The sequence below is a fragment of the Haliotis rubra genome, unplaced genomic scaffold (genome assembly GCF_003918875.1).
Source record: "Haliotis rubra isolate DU_JTF1 unplaced genomic scaffold, ASM391887v1 Scf68, whole genome shotgun sequence".
In the NCBI taxonomy this organism is placed as follows: Eukaryota; Metazoa; Mollusca; class Gastropoda; order Lepetellida; family Haliotidae; genus Haliotis; species Haliotis rubra.
The window spans coordinates 2,682,068-2,700,824 of record NW_025767390.1 but is presented as its reverse complement, the minus strand read 5'-3'; the positions used below and the strand labels follow the sequence as shown (position 1 = coordinate 2,700,824).

Here is an 18,757-nt window from a genome sequence, read left to right as displayed (position 1 = left end):
GGTACAATGTGTGAATCCCATTTCTGGTGTCCCCAGCCCTGATATTGCTGGAATATTGCTAAAAGCAGAGTAAAACTAAACTCACTCACTCACTCACTTTATATTCATAGCTTTCGGCCACAGGAGCAGTGTACAGAGGTGATCTAAACCACCAGTTGTCAGACTGACTATTCTTGTGGAGGCCACGGTGACTTGAGGGAGTTAGACTGAGTGAGGTAGATCGCTGACTTTGAGTGCAGTGAATTAGATGGCTCACTTTGAGTTTGTTTGATTGTTTGTTGTTTTACGCCGCACTCAGCAATAGTCCACCTATAAGGCGGCGGTCTGTAAATAATCGAGTCTGGACCAGACAGTCCAGTGATCAACAGCATGAGCATCGATCTACGCAGTTGGAGACGATGACATATGTCAAGCCCGACCACCCAATCCTGTTAGTCGCCTCTTACCACGTGCATGAGTTAATGAAGACCAATTCTAACTAGTGTGTGATCACTTCAGCTACATACTTCAGGTGCATACTTCAGCTAACAGTGTTGGAGTTCATGGAAGGCCTTGTCTTCCTCTTGGTGGAGTAAACAGTCCTCCACAGCATCAGCATCAGCATCATAATGCATGCCAGTCAGTTCCATCTTAAAGTCCCAAAAGAAGTGACATCTGATGGTGTCTAATCTGGTGGATAGGCATACATTTGGCGATAACAGCCTTGTGCACAGCTGCAACTACTGCACTACACAGCCTTTTAGAAACAAACCACCTTTAAGTGAGTTTTCAGGACGTTTTCCTCCAGTTCTCATACTATTGACCATTAATGATCTAACCTTTCACGGGGCGTTCACCAGTAGTTATTCCTTGGTATCCCGAAGTACCAATGCTGTCACCAATATTCCAGCTACATGACTTCGGGCAGTAAATGATCAAGTCTGGACCAGACAAGTCCGTGATCAACACCATGAGCATCGATCTATGCAAGCTGTGATCAATTATTTACAGACTGCCACCATAAAGCTGAGTGCGAGCATAACAACAACAAAACATATCAATAAAGTGTCAGAGTGGAAAGTGAATATGATAAGACACAAACAACAATTCTTGAATAAATGTAACATGTATTCACTCCAGCACGCTTTCTTTAAATGTACAAACAGCATCAGTTCATGATGTCCCACACAATCTCCACATCTACTACTGTGACTGAAGCTGCTTGTCTGCAACTACTTTCACGACTCCATCAGGACCAAGGTTCTCCTCCAGCACCGCTTGCTTCTCCGTGAAATACCGACGGAACCATTCAATGTGTTCCTTCTTCTGCTGGACAGCTAGGTGGGGGTTCTGGGACAGGCCAGTGGTCACAAGGTCCATGAAATGCCGGACAGGACCCCGCGTGGGGAATCCCTCCAGATGTTGGTCCAGGAACACATGTTCAGTGAAGCTGACATTCTGCTGCTCCAACATTCCTGAAAATCAGATTAATGATAGATAAATGACCCAGGAATTAATGAGTATGATTTTATGCAGCTTTTAACACTATTCCAGCAATATCACAGCAGGGGACACCAGAAATGGGCTTCACACATTGTACCCATGTGGGGATTCGAACCCAGGTGTTTGGTGTGACGAGTGAACGCTTTCACCACTAGGCTCCCCCTGCGCCCCAAATGTCCCGGAATTGCCTGGACTTCTAAATAGTCTGTACCATAACCTAGTTATGAACCCGCATTCAAATAGCGACCGTGGCATTACCTTCAAAGGGGGTTGAAGTAGCGTAAAATTATTGTCCCCCTGAGAAGGTATGTAAGTCCCATTTTATTCAAAGGATTCTTCATATCACATGTTTTTAATCGTAGAATATGTGTTATTTTAATGTATGGCTAAATTTGACTACAATCGTGAACAGCTGAAGGGATGGTGTAAATACAGCTGGGGTCCATGCAGGTAGCAAAGGTACAGAAAGTCCCAAGTATGGTGATCTACCTTCAGTTGTTGGCGATGTATAGCCTGTTTTCTATATTGTATTGTCTCAAATAGTCACATAATTTTAAAATTAATCCTAGATTAATACCACAAATTGTGATATTCTAGTTTTTTACTGTCCTTTGTTGACAGATTTTATGCCCTTATATTCCCTATTGTTAATGAATTACCTGTTTTAGTCACAATATGGCTGAAATATTGCTGATGTGACTATAAATTTTAACTCACTAAATCACTCAAACAGGGACCTCACTTAATCGACTTTTAATCTCAAATATATCACAAGTCTGTCTAAATTATGTAATAAGCAGTGTCTTAAATGCATAGCTGACCAGTTTCAGTGGTGTCTGCTCATGAAGTAGACTTTTGGATATTTTATAAGGCTCAGGACATGGCAAGTGGTACGCTTTGAAGTTTGGGTGATATTTTAGCACATTGCTAATCTCCTCTGACAGGATGTTACAAGGTTGGTGGTTGATGGAAGTGAACACATCGCATGTGGCATGTTGTAACATGGTTAAATAAATCTGTCTGTATAGTTTCTCTCTACCCCTCCTGGCTTGACTCTTCCATGTATTTTTTTAATGTGTTTTATATCTTAATGTATTCATATTAAGTGAACTGAGACTGAAATAAATAGAGAATCTCACCCAAGTGTCTACTGATATCAATTATATCAACACGAGTTGATAAAGTCGCAAATATCTGAGGCTTGCCGAGGATATTTTTACCTTCATCAATGAGTGCTGATGTAATTGATATCAGTAGACACGAGGGTGAGATTGTATTTATCATCAAAAAATCATTCTTCATTAGTTTTCAATGACAAATGTACATCTCTCAACACTGTACTACCATTAGACTTGCAGTGCAGCGATGTCATAGCATTGTGACATCATCAAGTTGATGACGTCATAGCATTGTCCAAAATCTACTGCCAAAACGATATCTCCTAGGAGATATCATATGATCTCACACAAGCGATATCTCCTGTGGAACACAGTTTTGGATGATAAAACACCATCTTTGGACATATAGTTGGCTCGTTTTCACATTAGGTGTGCTCCCATCCACATATTTCGGATTATCATCTTCTAACAACAAGTGGATCCGTCATTGTCTCTATAATCCAATGTTAATTGCTGAAATATCGAAAGGGACAGGACGTACACCCTTTTTCATCCGTAATGATTTGACCTAAGGTCGACGTCCTGACCCCTAACCAGTTTCAGTGGCACAGAGTTTAGTGATGCCAATTGATTGTGATGCCATGGTAACTGATGATGTCACAATTGTCTTCAACAAATTGAGATGCAATTACATCTCCAAGGTGATTTTGTGTGAACTCCCCCATGTGCTGTCTATTGTGGAAAACAACGTGGGATGATATGTATCACAGACCCTCCTTATTGGGATCTATCTGTTGGAAATCAAGGACCTTTGGCGAGATATGACACACAGTAGTTATTAAAATTAACACAGCCCAGTGATATTAAACTAAAAATATGATACAAAACTAAAACAATCACTCCTGCTTCGTCTGTTACTTCTGTGACTTGAGGTTCATACATTTCATTATAAGGTTTATAGCTATACAGGTTCATATAACCAGTGTTTAAAACTCCCAAAATTCCAAGCCAGACAGCCGGACTGGTAACTTAAAAAAATAACCAGTCCGGATACAAACTTCCCGTCCGGTTTTCAACAATAATAAAAAACTGTGACTGCCATTTCCAACTCGCGCAAACTCCATTCATTGTTTGTAGGCATCGCAATGAACTGCATAGCACTAACAGGCAATGCACCTAGTTTAGGTAAACTGAAAGTACATGATTGTGATTGGTTATCGTAACATGAACTGTCCAATCAAAAGTAGTTTAACATAAGTATCAAAATACCTTAAACACCTCAAACTGACGACAAGAGAACCTGTCTGATATTATGAAATATTTACTCTTAGGGGTAAAAATATAAACCAGACCTCTGGACAGGCTACTTTTGAAATTTGACCGTCCGAGATGAAAATAGACCGTTCCAGGCGGTCTGGCAGGCGGGAATTTTAAACGCTGATATAACAATACTTTGTGTTGATCTGTAGCACAAGATTATGGCTGAATGTATTGCATGTATATTTTTGTTTCAAATTTTATTAAACGTTTTCAACTTAACCTGGTGACTGAACATGCTGACTGAACAAAGCAGACACAAATTTGTGAACATTAAATGTATTCAGAACAAAAATATCAGTTGTGAAAGAACTGGTTGAATTATACTTCTTTTTGAGTGAGTGAGTATAGTTTTATGCCACACTCAGCAATATTCCAGCTGTATGGCGGCGGTCTGTAAATAATCCAGTCTGGACCAAACAATCCAACTTCTTTTTGAACAGAACTCAAGTTGTTTCACAGTGTGCTAACTTAATGAGACAGGAAATCTCTAATTGATGCAGGTATCTTACTTTACTAGTCTGGGTTAAACACACTCCCATGGCAAGGCTGCTAACAAACCAAGAAAGAATTGGGAAGAATGTGAAATCTAAACTGTTGACCACAGGTTCCTGATGTACCCAAGGGACCTAACTCTGCACAACAACATGAGAAATCTGTGCCCTTGACAACCAAATAGTCTGTTCTTATGACAAGCAAGAGGTCCTGTTCTGAAAACCTGACTGACTGTGATTTAAAACACATTATCTACAGTTTCATAGTTATGTGTCAGCTTAAATGTTCAAAACCTTGATTAGTTTGTTGTTTAACACCGCACTCAGCAATATTCCAGCTTTATTCTGGCACTCTGTAAATAATCGTGTCTGGACCAAACAATAGAGTGATCAACAGCATGAACATCGATCTACACAATTGGGAACCGATGACATGTGTCAGTCAAGTCAGTGAGTCTGACCACCCATACAAGCTATGTAAATGCAGTGATTTACGTTAGTCGCCTCTTACAACAATCATGGGTTGCTGAAGACCAATTCTAACCCAGATCTTCATGATTTACTGGCTATGAGAAGTACCAACCAGCTTCATTGTCAATAGGAAATGTCCACAGTTTGCCCTCTTTGGTCCATTCTATCATCTCCTCAAATGCATTGGTGGGATTCTGTTTGAGGACCGCCAGGGTTTCCTCCTGCACCTCGTCCCACAGCGATCTCCGCCGAGTCGTCTCCCGGGACAGCTGTGAATGAATAAAACAATTATCGGTATCCTCGTACATCAAGCATAGACATGCTGGAAAACAAGGTATGAACTTGAGTGAGAAGTGAGTTTACTTTTCCACCACTTTTCAATATTCTGAATCCAGCAATATCATGGCAGGGGACACCAGAAACAGGCTCCACACATTGTACTAATGTGGGGAATGCATCTTCGGCATGACAAGCAAATGTTTTAACCACAAGGCTACCCCACAAATATTTGGAAATCTGGTGATGATGCTAGTGTACATACAGAACCTGCCCATGCTTCCAACTGTCTGAATGTATAACATGGGAAATAACAATAAGAAAAGAGAAAAACACTAAAAATGAACAAAGCAGACAATCATGTGTTTAACAATGTCAGAAGACAGGCAGGTGAATGGAAAGATTTGGTTTGGGTTGTTGTTAACACCGCACTCAGCAATTTTCAAGCTATATGACGGCAGTCTGTAAATAATCGAGTCTAGACCAGACAATTCAGTGATCAACAGTATGAGTATCATGAGTTGACATGTGTCAACCAAGTCAGCGAGCCTGACCACCCAATCCCGTTAGTCGCCTCTTACTACAAGCATGAATTGCTGAAGATGAAGTCTGGATGGAAAGACAGAAGGAAACCCAGACATATGAAACACTAAATGTGTGAAAACATCATCAGATTGTTTCAGTGTTTTAATCCTTTAATGGACTGTACCTGTTTTGTCTTGTGTTACATGGTCAAATAGACCGAGTCCTTCTCCAGAAAACAGCTTGAAGTTCCGGATCTGTCTGCAAGAATGAACATTTCATGTAACCTAGGAAGCACACTGAAGAATATTTCCAGTCAGAATAGACAGGCCCAGGTACACTTTTCAAATTACAACCCATCACCTAGCCTAAAAAAGTATCGGAAAGTACGATATTGTCCTATGACCAGGGATAGTAATGCACGTAGCGCCCTGAGCAGGCAATGTGCCTGGATATGAGCGCCATATAAGCGGACTATTACTATTACTATATTTGATTTTGATAAAATGACAGACACTATCTAATATGGCATGTTTGTTTTAAGGTGTAACTTATACAGCCACTTATTGCAATGGTTTCATCTTCATAATCTAATCAGAGGTAAACAATTCTCACTTATTAATGACACCGGTAGTGCAATATTAATGCGCCAAGGTAACAAAACAATCTTAGCTTTACCATTGTTCTGGGTTGGTTTGTTGTTTACTGCAGCACTCAGCAATATTCCAGCTATATGGCAGCGGTCTGTAAATAATCGAGTCTGGACCAGACCATCCACTGATCAACAGTATCATCATTGATCTACGCAACTGTGATACGATGAAGTTTCAGTCAGTGAGTCTGACCACCCGATCCCGTAAATCGCTTTTACGACAATCATGGGTTACTAAATACCAATTCTAATCCAGATCTTCAAGGGTCTCTTACCATTGTAGTTGACTTAATGTTTGCAAGTATCCCAAGTAATGACATCTTAAGTGCTGAGGTCATTTTGTCAAACACTGTACAAGTTCACAAACTCAACTTACCTCTGTTTGGCTTCTGAACTCTGGGTACTGGGACTTCTCTGTCCACGCCTATCTGGGAGGACAGAATCTTGCCATGCAGACAAATCTTGACCCCTCGCCTCACCCCGGCCTCTCACCTCACCCCGACTTCTCGCCTCATCTCTCAGAGTGGGGCTTCTGTGAGAAGCTTTACTGCGAAGCAAGGAGTCTTGCCTGGATCTCATGTCCCTGGATCCTGGGTCCGTGGATCCTACATCCCTGGATCTTGTGTCTCTGCTCCTAGTCTTACCTGGCTGCAGGGCATCTCTCCTGCGTGTTGAGTCCTTACTTCTGGATTTATCTTGTGATGAAGATTTCTTTTTCTGCATCAACTCCCAAATCACAGAGCCTTCTTCATAGTTGGGGTAACCTTTGGGAGCTGAATCTTTACCCCTAGGGGAGTCTTTGGGGGCGGTATCTTTACCTCTGGGGGAATAGTCTTTGGGGCAGAATCTTTACCTCTGTTTTCATCTTCATGGAAATAAAAATCCAGGGGTTTGGATCCGGTGTTTCTGGTGTTCGAGGCTGGAGAGAGACCATCAGATCAGAAGAGTGAGTGAGTGAGTTTAGTTTTACGGCGCACTCAGCAATATTCCAGCTATATGGCGGCGGTCTGTAAATAATCGAGTCTGGACCAGACACCCCAGTGATCAACAGCATGAGCACCGATCTGCGCAATTGGGAACCGATGACATGTGTCAACCAAGTCAGCGAGCCTGACCACCCGATCCCATTAGTCACCTTTTACGACAAGCATAGTCGCTTTTTATGACAAGAATGGGTTGCTGAAGACCTATTCTACCCCGGATCTTCACGGGTCTCAGATCAGAAGAGGTATGGTAATATGGGAATTAATGTCTGTTTTAAGATTATAACATTTACATACCAAAGTACAAGTACATAAGTGTGAGTATAAGTGTGACTGCTTGTACTCATGTATTTTGTGAGTAGAGTGAGTGAGTGAGTGAATTTAGCAATATTCCAGCAATATCACGGCAAGGGACACTAGAAATGGGCTTCACACATTGTACCCATGTGGGCAATCATTTAGATTATTCCACCTATATCATGGCCAGGAACACCAGAAATGGGCAACACACATTGCAGCAATGTAGGGAATCAAACCCAGGGCTTCGACATGACAAATGAGCACCTCCACCACAAGGCTATCCCTCTGCCTCTGTACTTAAGTGTACTGGTCCTGATTAATACTGGTTTTATGGTGCTGATTTGGGGTGGGCATTGCAGAGAATTTTCATATTGCGATATACAGCGATTCGAAAGCCTATATTGCGATATGTATTGCAATATTTGGCAAGATGGGTTTTTTTAACAAAAATTACTTATAATCGAGTTAATGCTTGATTTATAAAGCAAAAAGACAACAAAATCACTATGCTTGACTAGGCTTCGATAAAAACTTTTAATGATGACAAAGTATAAATGTAAATAATGTTTAGCACAAATGAAACAAGGAAAGGAACGATTTAAAATACGGAAATATCTGAAGATTTCCGAGTGTTACGAAGTTTTCCGAATGCATGTCAAAATACCGGTTTTCGGTCAGCATATCAAAATACGTATCGTGTTCATGTCTAAACCGGTAAATACTGGTAAACCGGTTATATTGCGCAGCCCTAGTACTGATCCTAGTACATTCCATGCACTAGTTAAGCATGGATACAGCACTCGCTCTTCATGCCAACCTCTGTGGCTTACAATTACAATGAGCACCAGGCAGGGCACCAACAAGTACCATCTCCTGATGTCGGTCCATTGCAGTCCAAGTAAACTTAGGCTCAGTATTATTCGTTACACTGCTATATTGAGTCTAACTAAACCTTGAGGAAGGTCGCGTTAGGTAACCTTTGAGCAACCTATGACCGTCCAATCAAACGCGAGACGACAGAACGGATTTAACCAATCAGACAATGGCTACTATTTAGGGTTTCGGCGGGACTTACAAAATGGATTTACTCTTCCCCGGTCGCCAACACTGATCTCACAACAAATGAAAACCAGCGACTGTTTAGTGATGGTTGTGGCGTGCTCCATGTGCATCACTCGTAAGCGATCGTACGGAAAATAGGATTCGGAATCGTTCGGGTACAAAACCTTTTCGAGGTAAAAGTTCAAAAGGTATGTGCGAATGTCAACCTTCGCGATTTGGTAAGCTGTGTTCTGATTGGTCAATTGAAAAGGTTACCTGAGGCGACCTTCCACAAGGTTTTGTTAGACTCAGTATAGCAGTGTAACGAATAATGCTGAGCCTCAGTTAACTTAGACTGGGTCCACTGGGATCTAACCACTGATGTTTGCTCTCTGGGCAGACACTCTTTCAACTAAGCCACAGAGGTGTTGTTTATTTCCTAAGAGCAGAGGAAAGGGTACAATAGTTTGTTTGTTCTTTAAGGCTGCACTCTGCAATATTCCAGCCATATGGCGGCGTAAGCAATCCAGTCTGTAAATAATCAAGTCTGGACCAGACAATCCAGTGATCAATATCATGACGATCAATCTATGCAACTGGGATACGATAACATGTGTCAACCAAGTCAGCGAGTCAGCGAGTTAGTCGCTTCTAACATCAATCTACACAACTATTATGGGATGACACCATCACATGCAACAATTTGCTTGACTCCCTTCCCTTCAATAAGAGACAAGTTCGTAAATAAAGTTCAAATTTGTATCCCCTCTCCATTTTCATACCCAATTGGACCCGTGAAGGTCCGGATTAGAATTGATCTTCAATAACCAATGCTTGTTGTAAGAGGCGAATAACGGGATCAGGTGGTCAGGCTTGCTGGCTTGGTTGACACATGTCATCTGTTCCCAATTGAGCAGATCGATGCTCATGCTGTTGATCACTCGAGTGTCTGGTCCTGACTCAATTATTTACAACACGCCATCATATAGCTAGAATATTGCTGATTGCGGCTTAAAACTAAACTCACTCGATCACTCACCCATACCCAAATGATAGATGTGATATAATTTGGCAACACAAACAAGATACTTTTGAGTAAATATTGTCTCACAACATGATTAATTGAGTGTGGGTGGGTGTTAGTATTTCAGTCATTTCACCTCCACATGGGTACAGACTAGGGCCGGGACGGGTAATCTGGATACCCGTAACGGGTGGGTAATGAGTTGGACCTGGGTACCCGTCTCAATACCCGGACCCGTTATGATCATGTGACTAATAGATTAAACAATGTAATATGTTATTCCTTCATGATTTAAAGGTTGCATTGTCTTTGAGTGAGTGAGTGAGTTTAGTTTTACGCCGCCCTCAGCAATATTCCAGCTATATGGCTGCGGTCTGAAACAGTCTAGTGATTGACATCATGACCATCGATCTACGCAGTTGGGATAGGATGATATGTGTCAACCAAGCCAGCGAGCCTGACCACCCGATGCCGTTAGTTGCCTCTTACGACAAGCATGGGTTATTGAAGATTTGAAGATTTAGACATAATTTACAGTCACCTGTTTTGAATATAATACATGGTAAAGATATTGAAAAACACGAAATTTTAGCCTCTGAGGTGAAGAATACATTGCCCTTTCTTACAAATTTGATGTCAGAAATTAACATAAGGGGTATCAGGGCAGGGCAGGGCAGGGCAGGGCAGAGCAGGGCAGGGCAATACGGGGTGGGGTACCCAGGTAGAAAATTTAGACCAGTCCCAGCCCTCGTATTGATGCTTTGTGGAAACCGATGAACTCAGGTATGCAAAACTGTACACAGGCTGGCAAAACTTGAACCTAGTCATCAGTAGACTTGTCACGGTTCTCATGTATTCGGTGAACCGAAACGTATTCCATCATGAATTCAATTCATTATTCGTGGTCACTAGAATTGAATATTTTCAAATTTGTTAAAGAGAGTGTATTTTATTAGAACTGGTTTGTTGTCTATTTTATTGAGATACCCCAAATGGAATATATCAAAGCCATGTAGAAAAGCAACTTGTGTTATTTTGAAGTGGGCCCCTCTCGGCAGCGTCATTAGACTATAAGCTGCATGGTTCGCAAAGTATTGCTTTTTTAAAAATAGAAAATATCATTTAAATGTTTCAACTTTTAAAACTAGAAAATATTTAAAGGTTTCAACAATTAAGTGATATGTTGGATATTTTATTTCCTAGATAACCATAAAGTATTCAGGATTCTAAGATGCTTCGGTGAAAGATCAAAGGAGCCAACAGTACTTTATCAGACGATAAAAAAAATGTGCATTTTTGCAGTACGTCACAATGTATTGGCATCACTGCGCCATTCTAGTCTGCCCCCTCGTAATCGAACCATTTTGCATTACGTCACAATGTAAGCGACGTCATGATGCATGTCAGTTGTCATCGACTCGTACGGCCTCCTACAATAAACTACTCCGTTGCATTCTGTCTGTTTCTTGGTTTGCAGTTGCTTCACGCAGCTAACATCACAGGTGGAAACGTTACGTTTATGTTTTACGACGGTTAAAATTTCTCAATTCGACTCACAAGGTTTCAGCGACACGGTAACGTTTGCAATGTTTACATTACCACAATGCAATCGTGGAATGTCGCTTGACAACTCAGCTTCATCTGGATGTACTGATCTAAACTTACGTTGGAAGTAGAAATGTGACGTTCATATTGCCCCATATGGTTTACGTTAATCACAGATGAAATTAAAATAATTTAGAGAATATATTTAATCCAAACGTAAACCGTCATCAAACTGTTATCATCTGGTTTTTTTCTGGTAACTTTCGTCTTAACGTAGGGGGGGCAGACACATCAATAGAACAGCGCGTCAGTTAGCCCTGTGTGAGGATTCTTAATTTAGTTCACCGACACCGTCGTTTGTTTTCTGCCTTAAATATATCGTACTTATCCTCAGAAAGTATTAAATTTGGCATCTTAGAAAAGAAATACAGTTCGCTCTACCACCATGTATAGTGTAGTAAAGCACACTTTCGCCCTGAACTATTATAACATTAAAGCACTAACGTTATAATAGTTCAGGGCGAAAGTGTGCTTTATTACACTATACATGGTGGTAGAGCGAACTGTATTTCTTAAATGAATATTCGTAATTTTTACAATTTATTTGTAAAACATATCGTATTTGTCTCATACTCGTAGTGTATTCATTGCAGCCCTCATCATCAGATACACTCACCTGTTTTAGATGCAGACTCCTGTCTCTGACCACCATGGGACTTTTGCCTAGAAAACAAAGAAACTGCTGGTTTATACATTCACAACATCTCCTTACTACTGTTTAGTTGCTGAACACTTCCCTACCAGGAAACTGATCATCGGACACACAAATGGTTGGTTGTTTAGTTGCTGAACACTCCCTACCAGGAAACTGATCATCGGACACACAAATGGTTGGTTGTTTAGTTGCTGAACACTCCCTACCAGGATACAGATCATCGGACACACAAATGGTTGGTTGTTTAGTTGCTGAACACTTCCCTACCAGGAAACTGATCATCGGACACACAAATGGTTGGTTGTTTAGTTGCTGAACACTCCCTACCAGGATACTGATCATCGGACACACAAATGGTTGGTTGGTTAACACCACACTTACCAATATTCCAGCTATATGGCGGAATGAATATCATGTAAATAATACAATCTGGACCAGACAAGCCAGTGACCAACATCATAAGCATTGAATCTACATCAGGGGTGGAAATAACTTTAAAATTGCTAGTGTACTCCGGTACAGTGGCACATGTAAAATCACTTGCCCTGATCATTTTTCCACTATACCGGCCGTTTTCTTGTTGCTTTTTTAAATTAACAACATTATTAACATTGGAAAGTCAACTGGGCACCGGTACAGCGTGATATACAAATTTGCTTGCCCGACAGAAAAAAAACACTGGACTCGGACGTCGGGCAATGGGTTATTTCCACCCCTGTACATAACTGGGATATGATGATGTGTGTCAACCAAGTCAGTGAGTCTGACCACCGGATTCCGTTAGTTGCCTCAAGACAAGAATGGGTTGCTGAAGAGCAATGCTGATCCGAAACTTCACGGGTCACACACAAATAGAATGACTCTGGGTGGGCTGATGCACAGATATGAGGCCATTTGGATTGGACATGGATTTTTCTTCAGGGAACTGACAAACCATGTCTGTGATTGAAGCTAACACAAGTGGTAGGCTTGCCCAGCTCAACAAGGCAGAAGCCTTGTGGCCACCATACTTAGTGAAATCAAATTTGGTTAGAATTATCATTCCCATGTTGACAAGCATGATGGTTTTGCAATAAGTGAAAACGCACTTCTTCAGATTGGCATACAACATGAATACCCTTTGTCAGAGAAGTTTTTCCTCAAACGAATCCATAAACTAAACAACCCCACTTTGCCATTGCAAAATAAATCTGAAATTTTACTTAGGTACATTGGTATATACAGTTTTCAACTAAGTACACAGCAAATGCTTATATATTTCAAATGTAACAATGAAGTTCCGTTCGTATCCTCAAAACAGTGTCGGCCCATAAGGTGTTTTTTTCAGGCAATGAAACTTGCATGCAACACAGCGATTACTACTCTCTTGCTTGTTTGGTGGTAAACCTACACATGTTATTTGTCATCATTCACTTGATGGTTAGTTAATGAATTTATAACAGGTATAATTAGTGATAACACCACTCAGATTACCCGACAAAGGTTCCCATTTGGCATTTCTTGTGTCTGGAGTAAATACTCATCATTATACATTGAGGTCTGATGTGGCAAATGTATTACTTCTTAGGTAATATGCGCATGGAAGTGCAGTAAGAGGAATTATCAGCTGAGTTACAAAACAAATATCGATCAAACGATTAACCGATAACACGCTGATTGATTAATTGCTTTTATCCTGCACAGCGGATTTGTCAAAAAGTAGTGTTTATGTATGTAGATTTACTATTCTATACTGAATACACCCTGTCGTAAAGTGCCTGTGTAAAAACAACGCCCTTCCTTCAAAGGATTAACCGCCAATACATTGATTGATTGCTCATTATTGGCTAACTAAATTACTTTTTTAAAGAATGGCGATCATCATGCAATTAGTTGCCAGGTGTGCTATCTTGGGTGACCAATGGGATATACCAATGTGAAAAACCTGAAACGATAGATCACTTTTTCGCATATTAGACTGTTAAAAGACACATGACATGGAACGGGATACTTTGTCAGCTGCAGATGAATGGCATCTCATTCCTTTATGTGGATATTGATGGATACATTCCCCGAACAAGGTAATAGCCTGATGTTGTTGCTATAACTTCACTCTGTTTTAATTTTAATATTTGCATTTTGTTTGAATCTATTTGTTATGACATTCAACAGAATCAATTTTGTTTTGCCGTGAAGTGTAATGAGACAGACAACATACACTAGGTCGCACTCAGGGCGTGTGTGTGAAATATGATACACGTTGGCAATCTATAATGCAGTCTAGATGTTACAATCATGTTATAAATTCACTAAGTATAAGGAGATGGTGTGCATTTTATTAAGTTTCAAAATGCATGCAAATATGACAGTAAACTAATTAGGATTATAAGACAAAATTACCTTGGCTGAGGAGACCCTCCTGGAGTTGCCTCCCTTCCTTCTCTTTGAGCCTGTGACAGTTTGGCCTGGTTGTGCAGTTGTTGGAGGAGGTCAGATTCGGTTTGTTTGGCATCGCCTGGCAGAGAACTGGCTGCACTCTTGGCGGCTTCCTTCAGGGAACTGTCCACTCCATCTGTCTCCCTGCAGTCACGGTAATGGTAAAGATCTTGCATCTGTACACATGTACTATTTTCTTATCCTTTGAGGACAAGTGAGTGAGTATGGTTTTATGCCAGTTTCAGAAATATTCCAGCAATATCACGATGGGGGACACCTGAAATGGGCTTCACACATTGTACCCAAGATGGGAAATGAACCCGGGGTCTTCAGAGTTTGTTTGACAAGAAAATATATTGTTACATAATCTGAAATAAAAGTATTTTTACCAGGGCTGTAACGACACATTGAACCATTTAAGGATTGCAATTGTTGAGTCTCAGATAGCAATTAATCGATGGTAGAAAGGAAAAACTATCAATGCATCAATAGTATGTGTGACTATCGATAGTTTAGTAATTGACTTCCGTTGATAAATGTGCAGCGCAAAATACAGGAAGTTTTAGTGCAGACTTGCAGCTTCATTGAGTTAATGTTTTAACTGTTTACTTGATCTGGGTTTCAAGTGTCTTGTCAGTTATTGAAAGAGATTGAAACTACTTCAACTTGTTTTCATTTCACATAAGCTATGCATTCATTTGGGAAATGACTTCAAATTAGACAATTCATTTCAAAGAGAAAAAAACTATTGCAATAGTATTGCAATTGTTGGTCGCAATAGTTGTTTGCCCCTCAATAGTCACCCCTAATTTATTCCATGTATTTGACAACAACAGGTAAAATTGTCTTAGGTAGTGAATCATGTTGCCAGATCACAATACATGAACTTGAATAAAGCATATACAGTGTGATGCAGGTTTGCACAGGCAATCAATAAGGTTTTGGTTCGGTTTGGTTTGTTGTTTAACGCCAAACTCAGCAATATTCCATCTATATGGCGGCGATCTGAAAATATTTTAGTCTGGACCAGACAATCCAGTGATCAACCACATGAGCATCAATCTACGCAGTCACCAACAGGTGTATGTATCACTAAGTGTATTGTGTCACCTGATGTCTGTGTCCACCTCTGATGGAAACTTCTTCTTCCTAGAGAGTTGATGTGTGCAGGAGAAGTGCCGATATGCCCCTAGTCTCTCCCCAACGGCAACACTTGACGGAAAATTGGTCATCCATTGTCTGAAAACACATAGCAAACTATCATGAGAACAACCAGGAACTTTGAAGACTGCAATTTGAGAAGAATTTTGGTGTGTCCAATTATATGAGTGTCTATAAGACAAAATACTCTTTCATTCTTTGGGATTTTAATTTAATTCTGGTCAGTAGGTACAACAAATTACTATTACTGATTACTACAAATTACATATCCAGGCAACTAGTGCATACTCAAGGTGCTGGTATTTAATTACTATTTACTAAATAAAGTAATGAAACGATACAGTAGGTGCAAGTTTTGCTACATAATTAAGCAATCCAGTGATCATGAGCATGTATCCACATGTTACGCTGACATGCAACAACTAAGCCAGCAAGCCTGACCACCCGATCCCGTTAGTTGCCTCTATGACAAGCATGAGTTACTGAAGACCAATTCTAACCCGGATCACCTGCATGTGTGGTCAACAGTATAGAATGATATCAAATAAAAGACGAAACTCTTACAAGCAGTTGAATAACATGGTAATGAAGGAATATTATAGCTGACCTAGATGTACTATTGACAATTGACAATATGCCCATGAAAACTTATCTACTTGAGAGACCACAGTGTACAGCATCATGTCACTATCCATACTCTAATGTAGAAGAAAAGATTGTTGATACTGATTGTGGCAGCAAGTGCTTGCAAAATGTTGAGCGGTATTGTGGCAAGAGTGTAACAGCAAATCTCATTTAGAGTTGTCCCCCTTGGTTGGAGTTGACAAACATGGTCTAGACTGAGTTTGGTTTTACTCCAGAAATTGGCTTCACACATCGTACCCCAGTGGGTAATCAAACCTGGGTCTTAAGCATGACAAGTGGATGCTTCAACAATTAGGATACCCCATCTTGATCGCTCGATATGTTTGGAGATGTAAATGGAAAGAGAAAGAAGACACTGGATACTAGGTAGGCCATTATTTTACACAATCAACATGCGAGTCCTGATGGCACCATGTCCTAATTTTCAGTGTCAATAGATCCCATGGAAAGGAATTATATACAGGAGACATTGGCTCACGTGGCTGAAGTTATTTATTTTACTGAGGCATCCATACTGGAAATTAGTTAGGATAATGACCAATCTGAACTTTATCTGAGTTATATAATGGCACAGATATTGGAGAAAATCCTGATAGCATTTAACACTAGCTGGGTATGGTGCTGACAAACCAATAATTATAATCTACGCAAACCAGAATCAAAACCAAACTCAGAGGTTTCCAGCATGCCAAACCATGATTTGTGTTGCTTTAGGCAAATATTAGGGACATTCACACAAATATCAGACTTTAACTTTTGTATGGAGTAATGTTTGTGCAAAGAGCTGAGGTGGATATTGTAGGACTGAACAAATGTTGTTTTTCGTGCGAGCTTAAGCTAGAAGTGACACTGTTACATTCTACCACTTGGTAAGGGCTCACTGAAGAAATTCTGAAATATTACTTGTAATATCAGGGCTCCAGATAAATTTTCAACATCAGGAGTGCGTACTCCTTACTTTTTCAATGCAGGAGTACTGGAAATTCTTAAGAGTACATTAAGAGTACTTAATGATATTTAATGGAGTACCAGTAATCTTGTGTTTCGTGTCATATATGCACAACAGCATTGCTACTCTTGTGTAAACAGGTCAATAAACAATAAAACAATACTTTTCATATAAATACGTCTGTAAATGATTCTAAGACCATACACCACTGCCGTAGTGCGTATGTGCTACGTTTTTAAAATTATTTCCTACCGTATTGTGCACATTTTATATCCGTACATACGCCGATACGGCCCTAATCTGGAGCCCTGTTAAATATGTCATAATTTCATATGGCATGATAATGAGGAGTATATTTCTCATCCTCGCTCTACTGTTTTTTCACAACAATCTAGTAAATTGATTGGTCATGCTGGTTTGACTGTTGGTGGTTGATCAGCACCGCAAATTGAGCAATGTCAAATACATCGGACAAACACCTACTGAGTTTATCAGTCAGTCAGTTGTTAACATGAAGCGTTTATGACAGACAGTTACACAACAGTCACGTGAAGCATACTAACAGCGCAGGAATACGGCTTACATTCAGAAACATTTTCCCCATTTGACTAAAATAATTATGACTGCATGGTCGTTGTGACTTACACACACCAGAGACCACATAATAGATCTCTGCACACACTTTTTCAAAAGTTCACTGTTTACCTGGTTAAATGTTCAATGTCAAACGTGCGTGATGCTAAAGTGTCTGGAAAACTGTGACAACAACAAGAAAACGAAGTCAAGCGTGCAAGAAGCAAATTATGTTACGCGTACCTTGAACATTCTAACAATAATTTTAAATGCGGTAAACGAAGACGTTGTAAATTCATCGCTGCAGATTCTCTTCCATTCACGTGTGGGCGACCATGACACAGCTCCGCACAAAATTAGGCATCTGCATAAAATATGTCAACAAAAAGGTATTTATAAAAATATAACCAGACCATGTTTGACATAGTGATATTGTAGCACATATTTTTCTTATAAGAGCAATAATATCAGAAAAATATACTAATTTACAAAGCTGCATTAAAAATGTTTCGGCATTACTCGTATGTTTCCGCGTTTCATCACGGAATGACTCGAATGTGCACGAATTTCGCCTTTCAGGAAATGAAAACACACAACAGCAGAAATGTTAACTGTCAATTTCCTGGTGGTGAAAAATAAATGATATGACACAGAATCGAGATCTAAGAGGATACAATCTTATATCTTATATTTTATATAAATATCTGAAAAAAATCATCAATATCCGAAAATAAATCTTATTTATTTATTTATCTATTTATTTATTTATTTAACTATTTATTTATTTGTTTATTTGTGTTATAGGCTTACATCGTCTGTAGGTAAAACAAAACAATCAACAGTGGATGAAAGAGATAGCTTGTCTTTCATACATACATACACACACACACACACACACACACACACACACACACACACACACACACACACACACACACACACACACACACACACACACACACACACACACACACACACACACACATACATACATATCAGACCGCCGGAGAGTGGAAGGTCGCGGGTTCGATCCCCGACCGCGTCATACCAAAACACGTTAAAATATGGTACTTG

The 18,757-nt window shown here is 40.1% G+C and overlaps 1 protein-coding gene across 1 annotated transcript; it reads right to left on the bottom strand.

Moving 5' to 3' along the window:
* Positions 1-1,089: 1,089 nt before the first annotated feature.
* LOC124258020 (28S ribosomal protein S31, mitochondrial-like) lies at positions 1,090-18,033 on the bottom strand. The gene is made up of 9 exons (XM_046692094.1): positions 17,927-18,033; positions 15,466-15,594; positions 14,320-14,499; positions 11,902-11,948; positions 7,071-7,251; positions 6,709-6,996; positions 5,887-5,941; positions 4,995-5,151; positions 1,090-1,454 (listed from the first exon to the last, which is right to left on the bottom strand). Exons 1-9 carry the CDS (start codon positions 17,980-17,982, stop codon positions 1,183-1,185), a joined length of 1,365 nt encoding a protein of 454 aa, XP_046548050.1. The 5' UTR covers positions 17,983-18,033; the 3' UTR covers positions 1,090-1,182.
* Between the last annotated feature and the right edge of the window lie 724 nt (positions 18,034-18,757).

Excerpts from the sequence above, each read along its gene's own strand:
- LOC124258020 (XM_046692094.1), bottom strand. The coding sequence starts at position 17,982 with ATGAATTTACAACGTCTTCGTTTACCGCATTTAAAATTATTGTTAGAA. Across the intron at positions 6,997-7,070 it reads CCAACTATGAAGAAGGCTCT|GAGAGATGCCCTGCAGCCAG; the intron begins GTGATTTGGGAG and ends CTCAACACGCAG. Across the intron at positions 1,455-4,994 it reads TCCTATTGACAATGAAGCTG|GAATGTTGGAGCAGCAGAAT; the intron begins GTTGGTACTTCT and ends TCTGATTTTCAG.